Source organism: Phyllopteryx taeniolatus, chromosome 1 (assembly GCF_024500385.1).
Source record: "Phyllopteryx taeniolatus isolate TA_2022b chromosome 1, UOR_Ptae_1.2, whole genome shotgun sequence".
Classification (NCBI taxonomy): Eukaryota; Metazoa; Chordata; class Actinopteri; order Syngnathiformes; family Syngnathidae; genus Phyllopteryx; species Phyllopteryx taeniolatus.
The window spans coordinates 14289387-14312098 of NC_084502.1; the positions used below are offsets into that span (position 1 = coordinate 14289387).

Consider the following 22712-nt stretch of genomic DNA (forward strand, 5'->3'; position numbering starts at 1 on the left):
GTTGCATGTGTAGGAGTGGTTGGGCTCGTTACATCCATGGGGTTGGGGTGTGTGTGTGTGTGTGTGTGTAGGGGGGAAGGGGGGGGGGGGGGGGGGGGGGGGCGCCAACGAATCATTTTCATACACCGAAATCAGGAGCGCACATATGATTTGATTTGACATTAGACACCGAGACTTGGTACTTGCGTTTATGTGTGTTGAAAGGCACTCTCTCTCACCCCTAAGCATATTCTAGTATCATGGAGTTTTACAGGTAAGGGGCCATCATTATGATTATTGTTCATGTTATTTTTTGGGGGGGGGGATTTGATTTGATTTGATTTGATTTGATGATTGCATTGAAGGACCATGGTCATCCCCCCCCCCCCCCCCCCCCCTGTCACATTTCCTCCACGTTGTGTTTTATCCACAGCATTATTGGCGCTGACATTTACACACAGTAACATAAAATACGCCTTTGGAAAGCACGTCAGGGTCGCCGAGCAGTCAAAGAAACAATTCCATACCATAATAAATATGCTCAGTCGTGCTTCTTGCTGCTGCTGCTGTTGATTTTTTGTTTGTTTGTTTTTGTTTTTTTTAAATCTTTTTATTCGTGCGACTATTCGCGCAGGTGGGGCCATTCCGCTTGACGCAGGACCATCCGGGACACTTTCACGCCTTCACGATTTGCGATTTGATTCCCATTTGATTTCCCTACCGGTGGGCCACACGAGCCTGTTGCGCCGTGTAGCGAGCATTCAACACAGGTGTCAGCGCGCTTTATGCAACATATGAATTCCTTATAAATGCTATTTTGCTAGGTTGGGGTTGGGGTTGTTTCTCCTCAAATGAAAATTGTTGCACGCCTCCCTCTTGCCCTTCATCCTCTACAATATCTGTGTTGTTAAACTAACATTTTTTTTTTTTTTTTTGTTCCCACGCAGGATACACCAAATGTGTTTGGTGACTCCGCACAATGGAGTCACATGTGGTTTGCTTTGGAATCAGGAGGGGAAAACACGAAAGTCCTTTCAGAAAGTACGAGCAGTGAAGCACATGATGTCTCGGTCACACTCACGCAAACAACACTTCAGCTGGTATGAGCTCTATTTGTATACAATAATCCGAATTATTATTATGATGATGATTCTATTCATTATTGTTGCTATGATTAGCGGAAGGCCGCCGAAGCGCATGACACGCGTGGCGTGAAAGTATCATGTCGCTAAAGAGAATGTGTCATCTCCATATGTTGTGGTGTGCAGCAACAATAAGCGCTACGTGTACTTCGCCTGCTTCGTGGACAAAAACATAATTCCTGATTTCGACATTTTGGGCTCCAAAAGTAAATAAGTCCCAGCTGATGCATGTGTGATCTTGTTTTATTTGATTTTATTTTATTTTATTTGTTTTATTATTATTTTTTTTTTTTGCAGCAGCAGAATGTCGACATGAAGCAGCGGGGGGTGTGATTGTTTCCTTTGTTATTTTTTTTTTTTGGGGGGGGGGTGGTGGGAAATAAATTAACGAGTGGTTTGAAAAGATGCGTTTGTTTGTTCTTTCCTGCTTCGTTGTAAACTTTTAATTGTACTGTCGAGGGCCGTCTCGGAGTCTTTATAGACTAACAGATACAATCACACGGTGGAATGAATAAAATGGTCCATTGTTTATGATTATTGGACACTTCCGAAATCCTACAGTAGACTTTTGAATGATTGTCCAATATTTTGGATACTATAACAGCACGGCGGTGTTTTCAGTCCAATTGTCCAATTTTCGCTCACATAGCGTTAGACAGCAAAAAAAAAAAAAACCTGGCAATGGCATTAGCTTGTTTACTACCCTTAGTGACAAAAGGTGGTCTCACATGATGCATCCAAGTACAAAGAAAGCAGACAGCTGTCCAGACACAGCACTTGAATTTGACCACTAAAAAAAAAAAAAAAAAAAAAGAAATCGCCTCTATACGTCCACCATAAAACTCGCCAATGGCTGTAGTAACACTAAATCCTTTTGTTGTGCAAAAAAACCATAAAGGCTGAGAATGAGCGGGGGGGAATTTGAGGAGAAGGAGATATTTTCGACGCAAATCACAACAAAACACAACCAGCGCGTCGATTGTGCGTCGAGCGTCGCCATCTCAAGCAAAACGTCCGATTTGAAGTAAGAGTGTCAAACTTGACGCGAAGCTCCGGAAGGGAAGCGAACAACACGGCCGACGTCAATTTGTGCGCAGACGTACTGTAACGTTCGTTATTTGAGGTGTGGCGCCGGCGTCGATTGCAGGGACTCCTCCGAGAGAGAAAAAAATGATATTCCTGCTACGTGAAATATCCAAAAATATGATTTCACGCGTGTTTTGTATGAATATGTGCGTGATCCGCGGCTATAAACATGTGATGTAGTCAGTAATAAAGAAACTGGAATTGAAAAAACAAATCCCAAAATCCAAAATGGCTTGAGACTGCAGATATAAGTTGAAACGTGACGAAAGCAACCGAGGCGACTTCCCAGCAGGTACCGAAGCGTTTAAAGCCGCCGCCAATAGGCCTTTTGCAGCATTTACACTGGGGCGTTTGTCATAATGTGTCCAAATGGGAGCAGCTGACGTCCATCACTTGGAAATATTTGTCTAGTGGGGGTTTTAAGGCTGCCTATCGCCGCGCCGGTGCGCGTAGATTACCGAAGAATGAGGTTTATCATGTGTTTATTTCCTTGGATGGCTGACTCACAGCCACAGCTGATATTCCGCTCGCAGTAGGACCCGGCACAGCCCGATGCGCTGCGCTGCGCTGCGCTTGCGCTTGCACCAAATGCGCAGCCTGTTTGCACACAAATGTCTTTGGAGTGTGATCAATAGCACGCACGCGGACTCCAAAGCTTTTGCTGTCAAATGTTAGCGATTATGCCATATAATAGTCCCATCGTGGTCGAGAGCTGCTCGGCGGAGGTGTTGTCAACGTCAACGCGGCGCTGCCTTTAGGAGCCACTCTGTGCAATTCGACCATGGGAATTGTCAAGAAAATAAAGACGCTTTTGGACGTCGCCCAGGGTCCGAGTATCCCGAAACACACACACACACCCACGCACACGCAAAGGCACACGCAAGGGCAGCACTCCGTTCGACTGTGGGCCGGGCTCCATGTTGGGGAAAACCCGTGTAATGACGTTACTGTCCCCGCATGGCCTAGATAACTTGAATTGGATGTCAGTCGGCCAGTTCAACTTGGCTGCACGAGGCTGCGAACACTTTCAAGCCACACTAACAGGTCTTGTTTTATTTGGATTATTATCATTATTATTTGTGTTTTTTTTTTTTGGGGGGGGGGGGGGATTTGATTTTACTGAGCTCTGCGTGAATGCACCAAGCGTGAAACCTCTGTGGTCCCAACATAAGGTCACAAGATAAGGGACGTGTTTTTTTTTTTTTGTGGGCCATCTCCAGAGTGTATTTCACTTACCGCATAAAGCTTTCACAATCACGCGTTGGCTTTATTATTATCGTTGTTGTTATTGATGAATTAATGGTGGTGAAATAGGACACGATTTCACGTCACGAGCAACGGTCGCAGCGGACAAACCCCAAAAATGTTTCATTTCATTGTTATCTTGCAGCGTGCAGAGGGGGACGCTCATTTGGGAGAAAACGCTGCTCAACTTCTCAAATATCAAATTTAAGACATGGAAATGAATCTGACGTCTTGTTGTCAATTTCAATATATTTTGGAGCTTCTGTTTTCACCTCCGGCACTATTCGGGTAATTGCCCAAATGATGCTGATATTACCACTAACAGTTTGCTACTTCCAATTCAATGTACTATTCGTGAAAGTAATTGCAACAAAAAGGAATATTTTAGAAGCAAACACCGGACGAACTGCATCTACATATAAATGATAATTGCTATTATTTACAAGATGGCTGCTAAATGTGCACAGAAAAGAAAATGTCAGGTTGACAAATTGAATCATATCATTGTCATGTCAAATGAATTCATAGGACAATCAAATAATTTCAAGTTGTCATTAACAATTGTTTTGGAATTGAAAATGAAATGTATATTTTGAACAACGAATCAGCTTCGTTGTGATGTAATTGTATTTCTTTGGAGGTGGGGGATTTTAAATAGTGGCAAGTGAGAATGAACTGAATTGTTTGTCTCAAATCTCGTTCGTCAGGGGGAAGAACAGGAAAGAGCACATTTTGAAACGTTGATTTTCATTTTTGGTTTTTGGTTTTTTTTTTTTGGGGGGGGGGGGAATCCGGAGAATGGGCAACAACCTATTTTGCACTTTGACAAATTTACAAATGTGTGTGTGTGTGTGTGTGTGTGCAAAGTATTTTGCCTGGTGTGCTAAATTGATTTGAAATTGTTTTGCATAAGAAAATGTGATTTGCGTAAATGTGTGGCCTACTTGACCTTCATTGAATTTGTTGGGGGCGGAGGGACATCACGCACTCTCACTCCAAATATATATTTTTTCTAAATTCTCAAAATTAGAGGGGGGGGGGGAATGGAGACGTGGGGGTGTATTATATTTCCAATGATTCACACAATTTGATTGAAAAACAGATCTATCTATCTGGCTCGATTTTAAACTCAGTAAACACCACAGTTCGCCTGGTTTTAAAAAATGAAAGATAACCACATGAAGTCGATTGGCCAATGATTCTAAAATCGCTACGCGGATCCATTTTTGTTTTTGGTCGATGAGAGACACGCGCCTGGCAAACGGGAATTTGAAAAAAGCTTGTTGCGAAGATCTCGGGAATCTACGGGGACAACTCATCTAACATCATGTCAAAATCAATACATGACAGCTCGGGAAGGAAACAAGTGAGATGGGCCGATCTCTTTTTCGGAAAAATTGGACACGAACGCGCGCACACACACGCGCACGCACGAACACGCACACACAAGTGGGCAAGAAACAGCGTGTATTTTTCTTGGTGTTTTTCTCGCCAGCTCCGCGCCATAAAGGGCCTGCGGATCAGCTCCAGGGGTGGGGGCCGTGGGGGCTGTGGGGCTGTGGGGGCTTGGGGGACGGGGACTCCGAGCCCATGTGACACAAGTTCTCTGCGAAGGGCACCGTGAAGCTCACTGACCTTTGAGACGTGGAGACAAGGCCGCCATAAACACATTTGGTCAGTCTCAAAGTCAAACTTAGTCCTGAGCATGCAGCGACACTGCCATTGTTCCAAGTCCTGCAAAGCCCCAGCGAGGTTTGACAATGAGGATGTCTCGAGGTTCCTCCGCACTGACCAATGTTTTCTTTTCAGGGCTTTTTCTTTTATTGGTGGAAGGTGAAATGCTGCCAATTAGAACACGTGCACACACTGGCGCTGGAGGCAAACATAGGAATGAAAAGCTCATCTCGAGGACACTGCGTGATACTTAACTGCATCACAGAAGAGCTGGAGAAGCGAAAGGAAAAAAAAAATACTACTACTACTACTAATAATAATAATAACATGCATCGAAATTATTGGGAGGCAATGCAGCCAAAGTGACGCATGCACACATCAAAGTTTTGCTGTACAGGTTCAAGTTAAAGCGGCCTGTCGAGACAGCGGGCGGAAAGAAGCCTACAGAGTTCAACTGCAGGAAGGCTTAGGGTTCGAGTCCACAAAGACGTCGTCGACGAGTCTTGGCAAACACAACAGAAAGTCGTTCAACTAAACGTGCGGTTGGCGCATGCTTATAAAATACATTTGAAAAGGAATTATTAAGCCTTTTGAACCATGTTGAATGTCGTTAAAGTGCACGGGACTCGTGGTGGTACGAGTGTCGTGAATTCAAGGATTGTGGTTTGTGATGGCTTTTAAAAAAAAAAAAAAAAACAACAACAATATTTTCGAGTATTTTATTTATTGATGCACTTATTGATGTTTTGCTTGAAACGCCAATTGACCTTGGATGTTTGGAAATGTGCCCGGCAGAGCTGCATGTGCAGGCCAAGTCAGGAGCGAGATGAGGGCATTCTGCATCCATTACGCGCCTGCGGGCCATTTAACAAGGCAGCAACAAACAAATGTGAAGCCACCACTTTATGTCCTTTTCATGCCCAACTGCGCATTTGACAGCTAAAAACATTACTGCTATGACGCCATCAAATCGGTCATTTTTGTTTTTTTTTCATCGCCTTGGTTACCAGTTGTCGCAGGGCGCAGTTTGCGCACAAAAAAAAAAAACGGTGCAGGTTTCATTAAAAGCACCCCAGATGAAACTTTTGGAATCAAAACGGAAATCTTCTTGAAGTCCCAGTTTGACCAGATGTGAGTGAGATCTTATTATTATTATTATTTTTTGCGGAACTCCATATGGTCTCGCCCCACGCGTGAGGTGGATTGAAGTTGGAAACGTGAAACATCGGAGTAGTTTTGACGTGGACGATTCTCGCAGACAAACCAGATCTCCGCAGCTGTTTGTCATCATCTGCGGGCTACAAAGTTCTTCACCAACTATTCCGACGAGGACGTTTAACATGTTTGGATTTTGTATTTATTTTTATTATTTTTTTAACTCTAAAACTATAAAACGTCATTATGGTGTCAACGATAAGGACTTCTGCGTCATTTCGATCACACTGGAGGCGATTATTGAAAAATAAATCAATTCATTAATTAAAAAACAAAACAAAAAAAAAAACAGTGAAACAAATGTGTGTGTGTGGACACGCAGTGGCCACAATTTAAGTACGAAAAGTGAGTCATTGAAGCACCGCGCACCTATTAGCTCACAGCGATTCGTGTCCTGGCACGTCCACTAACTTAATTGATCCAATTGAGCTGTGCAAAAAAAAAAAAAAAAAAAAAAAAAAAAGTGAACTCAAGAGAGTGAACTGAAAAGTCAACAACAAACGGTTGCATTGCTGAAAGCGACACACAACACACAACACACAACACACAGCACACAACACACAACACACAACACACAGTCCGGCATTGCTTTACTCTTCCTTGCCAGTAGGGAGAGCTTTGCGTCTATACATTTATAAGGCCTACTTTTAGAAACCGCTTGATATGCATGCGTGCAAACCAGAGGATGTGCATGTAAAAAAAATAAAAAAAAGAATAATAATCAAAAAGTGGGTCCAGTGGGTTTGTGGAGCACCGGGGTGTCACCCCATTGCGGACTTTCCAGAGCTGTTGCATGTTGCATGTTTAGCGACACCGTTACAGGCGTGTGGCGGATCCATGTTCAGTTCAAGTCACGTTCAGAGCGAGCGAGCGAGAGAGAGAGAGAAAGAAAAGAAAAGAAAAGAAAAGCATGCATTGCGTACAGCAGGAAAAGGAGAGAACGCTTCAATGTTTGACTTGCGAGTTTTCCGGTGCATATAGCTCACCTCTGCAGCGTACCTTTTTTTGTATTTGTATTCAGGCGGCCCTAATAAAGCAATGGCCGACCTGTGTGGGCTCCTAATTCTTCGAGTTCACAGCGTGTGCAATTATGTGCCAACAAAACACCCCCTCAAATACTTCCAAATGTGCCCCATTACTGTTCAGATCTCCACCTCAGTGCCTGCTGACGCTTCCATTTTGGGAGCGTGGAACAGGTCAGGGTCCAGTCACGTCGTCCCGCTCGGCCGGCCCCAATGACAAGACTGCGGGAACAGCCATAAACGTTGCAATATTCTGTTTATTGAAGACCGTACGCATATACATTCATATCATTACTATACAAGACAATGGAGCAATCCTTACAAGCGCAAAGAAAGGAATGCAAATGAGGGACGAAAACAATAACAAACAACTACTACACTGAACATGTTTGGATACTTCTGTTCATATGAAAACTTTTGGCAGTATATAATATAATATAATAGAATAGGCCTACATTTCCAACTCCCAACACGACCACAAAAAAAGGCTATATGGAACGCGACATTATTGTTCAAGACGATCAATAACATAAAGCACCGGTACATAGCAATAACGGACCCTGCGTGGAAGGGGGTGGGTGGGGGGGGGGGGGGGGATCCACACAATGCGGGTAACATGTTTCATTACATTTGATCAAGTTATGCACGAGTACTCGCTAGGAAGAGGACAACAGGGAGGACGTCGAGGAAGAGCTCGCGGCGCCCCGTTCGTCCTCTCCTCGTCGAATAACGGAAAGAATCATACATTCTATTGCGGCTGACGAAGACGCTTGCTCGCGTTTCCAAAATTGTACAGGAAGAAAATATATAAAAGAGAGAGAGAGAGAGAGAGAGAGAAGACCAGCGGGAGAATTTACAAGAGAAAAGTCACCTCCGTTAAAAGTGGCCCGCATATTATGATTTACATTAATAACATGCTGCAAATACATTGCTCACTGCTGCAGTTGACTCATTGGACTTGACAGATGGCGCGCTGCTATAAGGGGGGGGGGGGGGGGGCACACATATATTATTATTATTATTATTATTATTATTATTATTATTATTATTCATTAATGAATTAAGATATCTACTTATTGTGAGCACCGAAACATCTGAAATGATATTTTAGGCCTGAAAAAAAAAACGTCTCCTGCTTAAATGCATTCATATTTCCATTTATCTATCGTATTTTTTTTTTTCCCAATGCGGACATGGAAATGTTCTTTCAAAGATGATGATGTCAACTAAAATATGATTTCCTCCACGCAGCAATTCTTAAGAGGTAATAGAAATGAAACAGATGAGGACATGTCATTGCAGTCATCAAGATGGCGAATTTGTCAGCGTTTGAATCGTGGCTCTCCTGCCCGTGACCGTGAACGTGCCCATGCATGCACAATGCGTGGGCCAAACTATGGGATGTCCTATACAAATTGCGTGCGTGTGTTTGTGTTTGTGTTTGTGTTTGTGGCGGGACACATTCCACGCTGCTATTTGATCCCATGAGTGGAATGGTTGCGTGGATGCGAGCACTCTGCAAGCGCTGGTGATTCTTTTGAATGGTTAGCTTGATTTTGGAGCTTTTAACAAAATAGGCCCTTTTGGTTTCTCCTTCACACACGCACGCAGGCGCGCGCGCGCGCAAAGCTCATTCCGCGTGTTATTTCAATTTCAAATTGGGCTCTTTGTTCGAACACACTGCCTTGAAATTGGGGAGTTCTGCCTCATTTCGAAGAAGCTCCCCAAATTTGTGCTTTGACAGCAACGATTGAATGTCATAGACTGGCACGTGCTGAGATGGAAAGCGAATGGGAAGGGCGGACGAATCGAGCTTAATTGGAAAGATGACGACGAGAGGCCGTGCCAAGCGAACACAGAAGGTTGGGCTATTTTGTTGCTGTTTTGTTTTACTTGTTTTTATTTGTATTTTTTTCAATTTGTATTTTTTTTCAATTTTTTTTTGGGGGTGGGGGGGGCGGCGGTAGAGGGGTGGGTGGGTGGTGGGGGGGGAGTGCCTTATTGATTCACCTTCTGCAGCCGCATCAGCACTAAAAGTAGGCCAGCGCTTGTTCCCTCAGCATGAGTCTCTTCTTCTTCATCCTGCGGTTCTGGAACCAGATCTTCACCTGCTGGTCGCTGAGGTTGAGCCGGTCGGAGAGCTCCCTCCGCCGCTGTCTGGTGATGAACTCGTTCAGCATGAATTCACCCTCCAGTTCGGCCAGCTGAAGTTTGGAGTAAGGTTTGCGCTTCTTCCTGGTCCGTGTGTGCATCGGATACCACGGGGCACCTGGATAAGGAAGAGGGGGGGGGGGGGAGATGGTGAGGAGGAGGGGGCGTGGGGAACGGGGGTGCAAAATCACGGTCACCTCCAAGGTTATGAGGAGTCTGCGGGGGCGTCAGACTACTGGGGGGGCTCGCTGAACATAACCCTCATGTTGCAATAACCGCAAATGGATGTCTAATAGCAAACGCAATGGAAATGTTCCCGAATCAGAGAAATGAAGCGTCTGGAATCAGTCACATCCCGCAGACGAAACGTAATGGAATTTGTTTGATCCCTTGCTCCAGATAGCATCTTGACAACCGAAGATCCATCCGCATTTATTCGTTGTGTTCATTTGTCATATTCCTCCGGCAGAGCAGCATGCTCTGCGTCACAGCAGAAAGTTTTATTGTTGCAGTTAAAGTTACATTAACGTGATCATCCACCCCTGCTTGCTTTATATGCCACTTTCTGAGCACGTTAAATTAGCGTTGAGTACACATGCAACAGATATTAATCCCGTTTACAACTCATTAAAAACAAGAGCGAGGAAGAAAAAAAAAATCACGCGGGGCGGATCTCTCTCCATATATATATATATATATATATATATATATATTTGGATTTGTATATTTTTACTTTTTAATCCAAGCGCAACGTGAACGCGGGCGCGCCACTTGGAAGACAAAAGTCACAGGCGAGGTGCGTGCATGCGTGCGAGGGGGGCCCGCCGACAAAGATGATGTGCTTTGGCAAAAAAAAAGGGGGCTCCACGGTGGAGTGAAGGCAGAAAAGCACATGGCGCGTGGAGTATTTTGAGGGCAACCCCTAGTGGCGTGCGCGCACCACGCAAGTGCTCCTGCAGTCGCCACAACATTGACGGTGAGCGGCACTAGTGAACGTTTGGCATATGAAACGGAAAGCACCCACCTCCGCCTGCGGCGATGTTGCTCGCGTGGCTTCCCGGGGACACCAGGCTCTGCGCGTCGCCGGATGGGGGCTTGCCGCTCTCGTTGAGCAGGGACGAGCTGGAGTCGGACTCCAAGGACTGACAGGACGGAGGGTCCTGCGTCAGCTGCTCGTTCCCGTACTCGTATTTGGCGAAGGCGGCTGCGGCTGAGGCTGAGGCGCCGGAGCCTGCCGCCGCGGCGCCGATCACGGCGTGCATCCCGTGCTCGGATGTTAAGGATGCGGAGGATGTGTCCCTCGCCCTGTCCTCCCGTTTGAGGCCACCCGAGCCCGAGCCCGAGCCTCCTCCTGCGCCTCCTCCTCCTCCTCCGCCGCCGCCGCCGCCGCCGATGCCGCACGCCTCCCGGGCGCCGTTACTGTAGTAACACTTGGCCTCCTCGGCTCTGCTGATCTCACACGAGCGGTTGAACGAGGGGTTAATGGAAACGGGGCTGCTGAAGTAGGATTGGGAGTATCCATTGCACGGCTCCGAAGGATTCCACGGGAGCGAGCAAACGTTGTCCCTCCTCGGATAGGAGAGAGACGGTAGCCCCGCCAGTTGTCCCCCCGACGCTCGAAAATTGGGGAAATAAAAGGTGTCTCCGGTGTGGATGTTTACCAAAGGTCCCACAAACCCCGGATTAAGGAGATTATGTTCGCCCATTTCCGCGGGCCCGACCAACAGCTTCTAGTTTATTGCAATCTGACATTTAACATAGTTAAACCTGGGGGGGCGTCTGATTGGTCACCCCGAGACCACGTGTCCAGGCCAACTTCTGCTGTACGGGGTACCACCCACTCGCTCCGGCTCAGACAAAACAAAACATTCACTCGTCTATATCTGAGCTTTATATGCTTTTTAAAAATACCATAAACCTTTTTATACAATTCTACAATCTTGTTTCTTTCTTGACTCGAGCCATGAGACCAAAAGAAGCCAGTGCTGCTCCTGCTTTTGTTTTTTTTCTTCCTTTTCTTTTTTTATTTCTTCTCCTTTTGAAACCTACCGCACTAAAGTAGCTGGCCGTGGCCTCGTTTAATCCCTTTACAAGATGCCAAAAGTTTTTATTTTTTTGTTAAACGCTCTACTACATGAAAAACTGTTTTTGTTTTGTTTGTTTGTTGTTGTTCCCCCCCCCCCCCCCCCCCCCCGAATGAGGGTTTCCATGTGGCATCTCGTACCACATTATGGTTGAATTCCTTGTCACATAAAGACTTTACAAGCTTGTTTTAAATACAGGACTGATGCTCATTGCCGCATTTACAGTAAGAGAGGGTCAGCAGGTTGAACCCAGTGCCTCTGTAAAAAAAAAAAAAAATAAAAGAAAAGGGTGGGGGTGGTGGTGGTGGTGGTGGTGGTTCTACAAGGCTACTTTAAGAGGGTATATTTCACCTAATATTCTATAATACACCTCACATGAACACGTTTAACAGATACCTCCAATAAAAGCCCGCACTGACGAACTCTGGTGGGATTGTTATCCCTCTCACAATTCTTTTATATGATTTTTTTTTTTTTACAGGATAGCAGGGGATACTTAACTGATTCGGCCAGCAAGTCTTCTGTCTGCGCTAATGAGTTGATTTGTGGACTCACTTCGAGAGAACTTGTACAAACATTTTTGGGGCATCTTGAATTAAATTGAATTTTTGTATGTTTTTTTTTTTTTTTCAAACTTGGGGGAAAATGTCACAAATAAATACTTTGTTTCACTTATATGTTGATCATTAAACTATCCAACAGGTTCGAACAGTCAGGCTCACAAACTCCACTGAACCATAAAATCGATCAGAACTTTTTTTGTATCAATTGTACAGGCGCAATTACACACCAAATTAATTAGTTTACTTAACTTGCCGAACATAATAGTAAAAAGATTTAAAAAAAAAAAAAAAACAAAAAGGAAAAAAAAACAAACAAAAAAAACTATCAAACTGCTACATTATTAAAGTTTATCGAAGTTACACAGTCAGAACATAGTTTGACTGTTTCATGAGTATTAGAAAAAAGATCATTCTAATTGTTATTTTTATTTTTTTTTTAAAAAGCGGCTGTCATGTATGAGCGAGCCAAGTTCACGGTTGCTTGAACTTGGTTTTGAACTCAAAATAGACGATTTTGGCTTTGTCAAACTTTACAAACAAATACTTTACATCGGTCTAACTCGTGTGGATAAATTATACACAATATATTTGAAGTTTTCGCACTTTGTGTGTGTGTGTGTGTGTGTGTGTGTGTGTGTGTGTGTGTGAGAGAGCGTGTTGATTGCGTGGACTAGTTAGTTGGCCTAAAACAAATAATGTAAGGAATCAAAATTAAAAAAAAAATACAAAAAAAAAACACGTATACATAAAAGTGTCAGCTGTGTCATGAACAAGTATGTGAGGGGCCGCTCCAAATGTGCAGTGTTATGTGAGAACAGTATTTGAAGAAACCTTATGTTTATTATTGTTTGTATTTTGGTTTATTTTATGCAACCCCGACGACATTTGAGAGCAGAAAGCTGATGTTGTATCTCATCGCACTACACGTGGCATAAATAGAAAAAAGAAAAAAAAGGTTAAAGTGGAGATGATCCCAAAAAAAAAATTTTTTGGGACATTTTTTATTTTTTTATTTTTTTTTTAAAGTTTGCCTCGCTACACGCTGTGCTGTTTCTCGTTAGCGCGTCGCTGCTCAGAATCCTCCTTAATCACAGCTAATGCCCCATGAAGAGCGTTAGTGCATCCCGGTAGCGCTTCTAATAATAAATACAAGAAGCCAAACAATCCAGTGTGACGTTGACTCCAAAATGGCCCTGCGCAGCCAGCCATATGGGTGCGAGCGAGAGACACGAAGGCTGAAGTCGCCTCATACCTTGCAGAAAAAGAAGGCCATGTGTTGAGTGTCCTCCGGGTACTCTGCTCTCCCAAACGTCCGCATTTGACTTTCAAACTCGTGCGGGTCTGCTCGGGGCATCCATGGCGTGCTCTGGATGATGTCATGGCTGGCTCCCACAGAGATCCATTTGCCTTTTGCTCTCATTAAACGGGGGGGGGAAAAAAAGCCAGGCAAGCCTTCCAAAAAAAAAAAAAAAAGAGAGAAAGAAAGAAAGAGCCCGAGTATATCGAGCATAGAGACAGTCAAGGTCACTGTCTAGTACACCGTCTCCTCGATAATGGAATTAGCCTCCTGGAATCCATTGGTCCTGTCCAGACGGGGCAATAGCCCCAAACAAAGGGCTTTTCTTTCCATTTTCTCTCTTTGATTCCGTGAAGGCAGGTTGTTATGGCCTTGTGCAATCCTTTTTTTTGTTTGTTTGTTTTTTTGTTTGTTTTTTTAAAGGCTTCCTTCAAAGGACTGAAGCAGCCGGAGGAGCCGCACAACAAGCGAGTGGTGCTAAAGTTGGAATTGAAAAACTCAATTTGGCCTTATCTTTTAATCTGCCCCAGAAATGACAACAACAACAACAACGACGACGACGACGACACTGGACGCACACACACACACACACACACACACACACACACACACACACGTGAGTGTGATAAAAAACAAAAATATTTTGCTGAGAATCTAAATATATGCTTTTATACACCCCCCCCCCCCCCCCCCCCCCATACTATTGCAAAAGAAATAAACAAAAGAAAAACAAGTCAGGACATTCATCATAATACATAAAATGTTACATGAACGTGCAAATAATTCAATTGAACTTGACCGTCACTTTGTAAAAACTTATAAAATTATCATTTTAATAACAGCAAAAAATGCATGTTGGCAATAGAAAACGACTGAATTATTGGATTGAATTATTTGTGTTTGTTTATGTCTGGCAGCGTTTATATTTACGTTTTCTTTTTGAATTGTTTGGTGGACGGGAATTCTGCATGAATACTTTTTCTTTTATTTGTAGCCATCATTGGCAAATAAGATTAAAATTCAATATGTTACATCACAATGCGCCATTGAATAATAATAATAATAATTAAAAAAACACTTTATAAAGTGTTGTCATGTGAACAGACTTTAAAAAAAAAAGTATCATAAGGTTAATAACTGAAAGTATTCAAGTCAAAGCCTTTCCGGATTTGTTTTTCAAATGTAAAATTAAGCATTATATTCATTTTCTGGTATTTACATTAAAAGGGCATCAAATCAGAATGAGTGTAAACAAAAGCATTATAAAGTTACAAACTGAAAGTCTGCAATCAAAGTCTTTCCGGGTCTGATACACTTGATTTTTTAATCTGAAATGAAGCATTTTATTTATTTTCTCTTATTTATATGAAAATGGCGTTCAATTATAGAACGAGTGAAAAGAAAAGTTCACAGTGGCCTGAAATGAAACTGCTGCCATTTGCTCTCAGAAGGCCTCCATTCATTTGTATAACATTACATTTTTTTGTGTTCTGAGCCACGTCTGCTGATACTTTTTATTGATTGTATTTCCCCCCCCCCCCCCCCCCTTTCTCTTAAGAGTCCACTAGAAAGTCAAAAGTGAGAAAAACTAAAGACAAAGCGAGCAAACAGCAAATGGGAAATGCTGCCAATGATGCTTCCATAAGCAGCATGCAGGCACTTCCTGATATTTTCCTCTGGTCACCACCAGAGGTTATCAGCCCCCTTTTCATGGCTCTGGCAGAGGCGGCCTGCAACTCCTCCTCCACCGACAACCCCCCCCGCCCCACCCCCACCCCCCCCCCCCCCCACACACACACACACACACACACTCACTCACAAAATGCAGCTTGCACTCTTTCGAGATTCCAAAATGAAATTAGCGCACAAATTACAATGCACAACCTAGCATTGAAGCAAAATTCAAAATTCAAAATTGTATACATAGACGACGTATGATAAGTTTGAATCGCACAAATACATTTGAACCTGGAATTTATGCTTTGGTGAGACGACAAAGCAGAAAAACAACTTTCACAAAACTACATTGTAGTCCTGTCTGCTCGTTTCAGATTGTATTCACATTATCATAATGATTATTATTATTATTTTTTTTTTTTTGGCGTGTGTGCACGTGAATGCTCGAGAATGCAAAAATAAGTCTTTTTTTTTTTTTTAACCTTGACAAATAGATTTATATGCACGATGGACATTTGAGTTCTGTGATATATTTTTGATTGAGCTATTTTGGCAATGTCACAAAAATTACACACTCCAGCTTCAAATGTAAACATTCATAACTATGTTAATTCCGCCGTTTCACAGAAGAAGAAGAAGAAGAAGAAGAAGAAGGATAATAGCACGAGACAACACTTTGTATTTTGCATTGTAATTGTGCAAAGTTGTCGGGACATTCATGAGATGACAAATACGAGGAGCACAACAAAAGTGCATGTGGCCGGCAGCCACGTGTAGAAGAAGAAGAAGAAGAAGAAGAAGACAAAAAAAAGAGAGCATACCTTGGCATAGTTCTATTGCGTGTTGTTGTTGTTGTTGTTCACGTCATTCTTCTGCTGCTCGCTGTGGATTCGTGCTACTGGTGTGAGAGGTTCAATGTCGTCCCCGGTCGATAACGGACAGCTCACGATGAGCCCCCCCTGGCAGAAGAAGCACTTTTTTTTTTGGAAGTGCCTCTGTCAAAAGTGCAAAACAACAAAAAAGACAAAAGAGCGGAGAGCAAATGTTAATGCGAGGCCTCGAGAGATGGTCAGAAATGCGGCCAGAGGATTTCGCCTGACTTCCCCTTTTTTATGTATTTATGGCATGTCATTAAGCATGGCTGTCTAGACGGGGAACTAACACCTTGTTTGCCCACAAACAAACCGCCTGCATCGGTGTCCAGCCCCCTATTTATTATGCACATTCTGCCGCCATGTCAAGGTCAAAGTGACTGCATAGTCATGGTCAAGGGTAAAATCAGGCGGGCCCCAACTTTTTGGCACAAGAACTCCAAAAGTGCAGGGAGGAAAAACAGCGACATCTTGGATTGCGATCAACAACCTAAAAAGAATGAAGGAGGGAGAAAAGAAGTTTGGGTGCAGCCGGAAAATGGCCGAGCACATTGCAACCCGGCTATAATGACAGCTTTTTTTCTTGGGTTTTTGTTTGAAATGTATTTTTAACTGGATGTCTCTACATTTCACTCATCAAATAAATCCAGCCAGCAAAACAGTAATAATGTCAAGTACTTATCGATTATTCGGAGCAGTAAAAGCAAAAAATGAAAAAGCCGAGGTCATATAAACTCATCTAAACTTGAAATTGCCGTGGTGAGGCATTACAAACTTGCTACTTTTCTACATTTGAGAACGGCGGCCTCACGGGCGTCGGGGCTTGCATGTGGCAAACACATTTGGTCAAACTCAAAAGAGCCCGCACTGCAGTTATGCCATATATATATATATATATATATATATATTTTTTTTTTCCGTCTGTGTGAAGTTGTGCTATGGTGCATTTGGCTAAATAACCCTTTGTTTGGTACTTGACCATATTTCTATGTACATGTTATGTCTATGTTTTAAGAGGGAACAACGCTTTATTGAAGTTGAAAAGAGTAAAGGTGAATCTCAAGTGCAATGCAAAGTCTCCTGGAAATCCTTATGCGGAATGAAAGGCCAGTTCGTTATGTGTCATATCGTGTAAAAGTTGGAAAGAAAATCGGCAACTTGCAGGCAACTCATCAACTTCGCGGATCGATTTGGGAAATAGGACTTTACAACTCATACAAAATTGGATATAACCATCTTAAACTACAAAATGCCCCCCCCCCAAAAATAATAATAATGATATGTAATAATTATAAAGTATTTTAAAAACATGAGGAAATAGGAAAGGGAAGAAGACGACAAGATATAACAGTTGTTTTCTCTTTTTGGTTCGCTGCATAAAGTACTTGGGGCCGCAGATGTGCAACAACAAAATAAACCCGGCTAGAAAATGTGCGACTCATGCAATAAGAGTACCTATATCATACGAAACTCCAAACGGCAAAGAATAGTGTATAAAAATTTGAAATTGTTTTGAAAAAAAACAACAAGAGTAAAGGAGAGAGGGAAGAAGATAATTAGATATGAGTTGTCTTCAGCATTTCGCTGCATAAACTATTTGCGGTCATTTAAATCGAGGTAAATGTGCGACTAATACTATAATATATACCATATTAAACTACAAACTGCAAAAAAAATAAAAAATAATAGTATGTAATAATTATAAATGATTTTTAAAACTGCAATAAAGAGCAAAGGCGAGAGGGACGATTGGAGTTGTTTTCGCTCCCCATTTCATGTATAGATGTGCAACAACAAATAGGTCCGGCTAAAAAAAAATATTTCCCAAAAAAAAATAAAAAAATTACATCCGCTCGATGCAATGGACGCCGACCACCAGACTACAAGTGATGGGGGGGGGGGGGGGGGGGGGGTCTGCTAGTGGCTGAGTGATTGGAATATATGATCACTTTTCATGATCATTTATTTATGAAAACATGGCGGGGATACTGCAGCGAGCAGGCCAGCGGCACAGCAAAGTTACAAGCTTGGCACGACACAAATAAAGCGAGGGTGCATCCATGTGGAAGACTCACTGACTTTAATGGTGTACAATCATTGCAGATGCATGACAGAATCCTTCTTTGACAAAAAAAAAAAAAAAAAGAAATGAAAAAAAAGAAAAAAAAAAGGGGGCGGCGGGGGGGGGGGGGAAGGAGGACATACAGGTACTGGATACTCTAGTTTACAGTTCGGCCATACTACGTAATATGAATTAAATAATGAAAAGGCATTGCACTACACAGATAAACAACATCGCAGGCTTAGAATTTACAATCCCATGTAGATGATCGTCGCTTTTAAATTCAAAGGGAATATGAAAAGAAAAGTGTTTCCACCCAAAACTCATCTTTCTCTTTTCTTCTTTTTTTTTTTTTTTTTTTGTGCCGTCCTGAATGTTCGAGTCTTCAGGCTGTCCCAAACATTCCTGTCAGTATGGCAATTATCTTTCCCAAATAAAATGAAATTAAAAAAGTCAGCAATCAATCAGTCTTGTTCTTTTTTTTTATTTTTATTTTTTTAAATTTTTTGTATTTAAACGTCATTAGTCCATTCGTGATTTGGTTCGGAGAGAAGAAAGAAGAACGTAATAATAGTAACAAAAAAAAAAATAAGAAAACACTTAATACTTGACTTTGAAATACAGATATCGTTTTAAATATTATATATTTATATATGTACAGTCATATGAAACAAATATGGAGTAAATGTTCAGTATTTTCACAGTTTTTAGAGACTCGATCTCTAAATTGAAACCGATGGGCCGCCTTGTGTTTTGACGGCGATGGAAGTGAAACCAAAAATATTTGATATTTTCTTTCCGATGCGAGAGGTAAATATAATGCAGGAGCGGAGCGGAGCGGAGCCGTCACATCAAGTGGTGTGCAGGTGGTTGCTCTTGGTTTTACTGACGAATTTCTTCTCCTTGACACGCCGGTTCTGGAACCAGATGGTGACTTGGCGCTCCGAGAGGTTGGTGGCGGCCGAGATGCGTCTCCTCTTGTCTTTGGTGATGAACTTGCTGGCCGCGTACTCCTTCTCCAGCTCCTTCAGCTGCACCTTGGTGTACGGCACGCGCTTTTTACGGCCGCGACGGTAGCTGCTCACCTCGGGCGGCAGGGGCACCACGTCTGCATTGGAGGAGAGGAGCGACAGAGGGCAAGGTCAAAAGGCGCACAAGTGTCACCTGGGGATGGCGACCAAATGAACGTTTATGAACGGAGACCGGCTGCACCCTCGTGAAATTATACATCGTGGCGTGGCTCGCATTTGGTGTGTAAACACCCACCGACTATAATTAAGGCAACTGTACCTTCATTTCCTTCTCTCTCTCTCTCTCTCTCTCTCTCTCTCTCTCTCTCTCTATCCATCCATCTATCCACAGTCTAATTTCGACAATGCTGCACGTCAATATCTAACCTGCTGAACTAAATTAAACCAGCGGCATGTGATGTGTGCAAGAGGTTGTCTCAAGGAATTGTGGGTAATACTGTCAAGCACAAACAATAGTAGCGTCCGAAGCGCACATGGGGGGGGGGGGGCACTGCATTGAGAAAAATTGCCATTTGTGACCATCTACAAGTGGTGTTAAAAAAAATGATGAAAAATGATTTAAAATGGTTTTGTTCTTTTTTCTTCTTCCCAAAATTGCTCTCTAGTTGTTGAGGGAGCTCATTTGTGAAATGTCTCCGTATTTGAAATGCGTTATGCTGCTTCGAAATAAATATTCCAATCTACAAAATGAGATTTGGGTCACGAGGATTAAAGATGATATAGTAGGGCAAAAAAAATAAAAATCAAATAATAATAATAATAATAATAGGACTGTTGTAGTGTGTCTCCTGGTTTGGGTCTTCGTCCCCAAGAAGCATTTATGGCGCTAAACAACGTGGGGGATTCCAAAAAAAAAAAAATGCAGCTTCTTGTCATCTGGAAGCAAAAGAGTACATGTGTCTATTCCCTTACAGAGGGAGCTCAATGTTGTCTATGGGCAAGTTGGGTTGTATGGCGTTAATAGTCATAACGAAGCAGTACAGCAAACACCTAATAATAGAGCTTAGGGGGTCGTCCGCGTGAATGGAGACGACATGTGCGTTTGACACCATCGTAAGGAAAGCAAATTCATCTTTTATAATAAGGCGAGCTTCGCAATGAACCATTTCTGTGCATGTGTAACGTGATGCCGAAGTGTGTGTGTGTGTGTGTGTGTGTGTGCAACACAAGTGGGTCCTGATATATGCAACACATCACAGGGCGTTGAGGTTTATTGGCACAGTCCAAACAAGCAAAGTCACCATCTTGTCATAAAGGGGGGCAAAGGTTTGCATTGCTCTTCTTTTATTCTGCGTGACTGAAAACCCAACTTGTGTTCATCCATCGCATGACCTCCCCCCCCAAAAAAAAAAAAAAAAAAAAAAAAAAGGCTTGTTTTCTCAAGTCACGCCCTGAAGTTCACTGTATAACTCTCTTTTTTTTTGTTTTGTTTTTGTTTTCTTCCTCATTTTTTTTTTTGAAAGCGCGTATGGGGTTTTGACAATGCATCTTTCAAATAGCAAAAGGAAGGGAGAACTAAATGGAGGTCGCGAGGTGTTTTGTTGATCTGGCACAGTCAGGGCACCTTCGGTGTGTTTTCTAGCGGAATACGATCACGTTAAATATCCCAGGGGAAATAAAAGTGGTCACGTTTAAAATAGCCCCGATGACTTTGTCCCCTCCTCCTCCTCAAAACAAAACAAAACAATCAATCAATCAATTAATCAATCAATCAATCAATCAATCAATCGATCGATCGATACAATCAACGGCGATGCACGGAGAAGTCAAAGGGAAGGTTGATTTACCTGGAAATGGCGACTTCCACAGATGGTTCGACTGCGTCTGGTCCTTGGAGCAGTACACCTGCCCATCCCAGCCATTGGAGAGAGCCCAGTGCTGGTAGCCCTCCACGGGGATGAGGGCGTCGTGCCGCGGCTCGGGGTGGCCGCTGATGCCGGGCACCACCGACACGTCCAGATATCCCGGCACGGCCTGGTACGAGCCGGCGAAGCCGGGGTAGAAGGCAAACTCTTTGGCTCGGCTCGACAGTTCCTCGGTGGGCAGCGCCGTGGTGGGCTCTGCGTATTTGTCCGCGGGGTGGTACGAGCACGGCTTCTGCTGCGAGTGGGACAGCCGACAGCCGTAGTAGGGCCCCCCGAACGGGTAGCCGTAGCTGAGCGGGGCGCCCGACGACGGCTGCGGGGCGGCGTCCGGCGAGGAAATATCCGAGTAGACGGAGCCTTGGTGGGTCGCCGCGATGGGGCCGGAGTGTCGTCCCAGGGCGGGGTGCGACATCAGGTCCCTGCAGTGAGTCGCGGGGCAATTAGCGCTCAGTCCCTCCATTGTTTGGTTCTTATTCGGGCCGCTTTTTTCATACACGTACATCAAGCCGTCCGCCCAGCGTGGATGCACCAGCAGCGAAGTCGTCATATCAGGGTTCTGCCGATGCTTTTTAAAAGTCGACTTCTCCGAGACGGGCACCTCATTTCCAACTACATTTTTACACCCGGCGCATGCGCACACGGGCGCCCCTCGTGTGTCCACTTCATTAAGGATGTGGCACGTGATACGCTAACAGGGTCGCCCCGGGCTCGGCGCACAATATGCGGCGCCACAGCGAGCCAGCGAGCCCTTTAAGAGCCGCTGGCTCGCACGTCGACGCTTCTTCCGCACGCCACGCGGCGCTGCCATTGGCTGCGAGCGGCCAGCCTCACGCCCTTAAAGGGAAGTTCGCACAGTGGGGGCGACTGCTGCAAATGAAAACAATCTGGGAATTTTAGCCGGCTTCCAAGCGCCGCAAAAAAAAGGGGGCCGTCATGGGCAAAAGGCAACAAATACGACACTCTGGTCTTGGATGGCCTTTTTTCCACAAATTCCCACCAGAACGCGTTACAGCAATGTGCTTTTTTTTAAACGGTTGCTTTCTGGAAAGAAAGCGATCCATCTTAGTTTTAGTCACTGGCAATGTGGAATAAACAAACACACGTTCAATTCGCATTCTGCTCTAATAGTCTTGCAAAAGGCATGCCGAGTGCAGGATTTGCTCAAGCGGTTTGCAAAGGCAGTCAGCACCCGGAACGATAATCAAGGGAATACAGCATTCACGCTCCATAGTCATCCGAAAAAAAAAAAAGGTTTAAAAGGCGTCAGGAGGTGCTTATACGGTGCACTTACCTGTTGATTTGCGGAAGGGATCAAGTCAGAGTGCACGCACACAAAAAAAAAAAAACATCTATTCTATATTTTCCCCCCAATATAGAGCTTTGAAAAGTCTTTTATTCATTGTCATTTACTTTTGCTTTGTGGAATGGATATGGCAAAATGGGAAAGAAGCAAAAAAAAGTATTTGAAAATAAGCTATTATTGTGAAGGTGAAAATGTTCATTGATTTCAATATTCCCAAATCTTTCGAGGTAAGAGGCGGATGTCTCCCATCTGTGACTTAACAGCAGAATAATACAAAAATAAACATACCCTCTGAAATGACATCTAAGAGCTACATTCGTATAGACATTTTCAAAAAAAATCAGATAAAGACTCATTAATCAACGAAAACGAATATATATATATATATATATATATATATATATATATATATATTATTTCCCCCCCCCCCCAGGGACATCACTT

At 43.5% G+C, this 22712-nt stretch overlaps 2 protein-coding genes across 3 annotated transcripts; both read right to left on the reverse strand.

Moving 5' to 3' along the window:
- Window positions 1-9337: 9337 nt before the first annotated feature.
- On the reverse strand, window positions 9338-11666 carry hoxc12a (homeobox C12a). The gene is made up of 2 exons (XM_061783585.1): window positions 10539-11666; window positions 9338-9632 (listed from the first exon to the last, which is right to left on the reverse strand). The coding sequence occupies exons 1-2, from the start codon at window positions 11218-11220 to the stop codon at window positions 9394-9396; spliced, it is 921 nt and encodes a 306-aa protein (XP_061639569.1). The 5' UTR covers window positions 11221-11666; the 3' UTR covers window positions 9338-9393.
- Window positions 11667-18160: 6494 nt separating this feature from the next.
- Window positions 18161-22316, reverse strand: hoxc13a (homeobox C13a). 2 transcript variants are annotated; one of them, XM_061774060.1, is made up of 2 exons: window positions 20888-22310; window positions 18161-19177 (listed from the first exon to the last, which is right to left on the reverse strand). In XM_061774060.1, the coding sequence occupies exons 1-2, from the start codon at window positions 21510-21512 to the stop codon at window positions 18921-18923; spliced, it is 882 nt and encodes a 293-aa protein (XP_061630044.1). In that variant the 5' UTR covers window positions 21513-22310; the 3' UTR covers window positions 18161-18920. The 2 variants fall into 2 exon arrangements, with proteins under 2 accessions (XP_061630044.1, XP_061630055.1); XM_061774071.1 differs by lacking the exon at window positions 18161-19177 and adding an exon at window positions 20472-20767 and having other exon boundaries at window positions 20888-22316.
- Window positions 22317-22712: the final 396 nt, after the last annotated feature.

Excerpts from the sequence above, each read along its gene's own strand:
- hoxc12a (XM_061783585.1), bottom strand. The coding sequence starts at position 11,220 with ATGGGCGAACATAATCTCCTTAATCCGGGGTTTGTGGGACCTTTGGTA. Across the intron at positions 9,633-10,538 it reads CAACATCGCCGCAGGCGGAG|GTGCCCCGTGGTATCCGATG; the intron begins GTGGGTGCTTTC and ends TTCCTTATCCAG.
- hoxc13a (XM_061774060.1), bottom strand. The coding sequence starts at position 21,512 with ATGACGACTTCGCTGCTGGTGCATCCACGCTGGGCGGACGGCTTGATG. Across the intron at positions 19,178-20,887 it reads GTGGAAGTCGCCATTTCCAG|ACGTGGTGCCCCTGCCGCCC; the intron begins GTAAATCAACCT and ends CCTCCAATGCAG.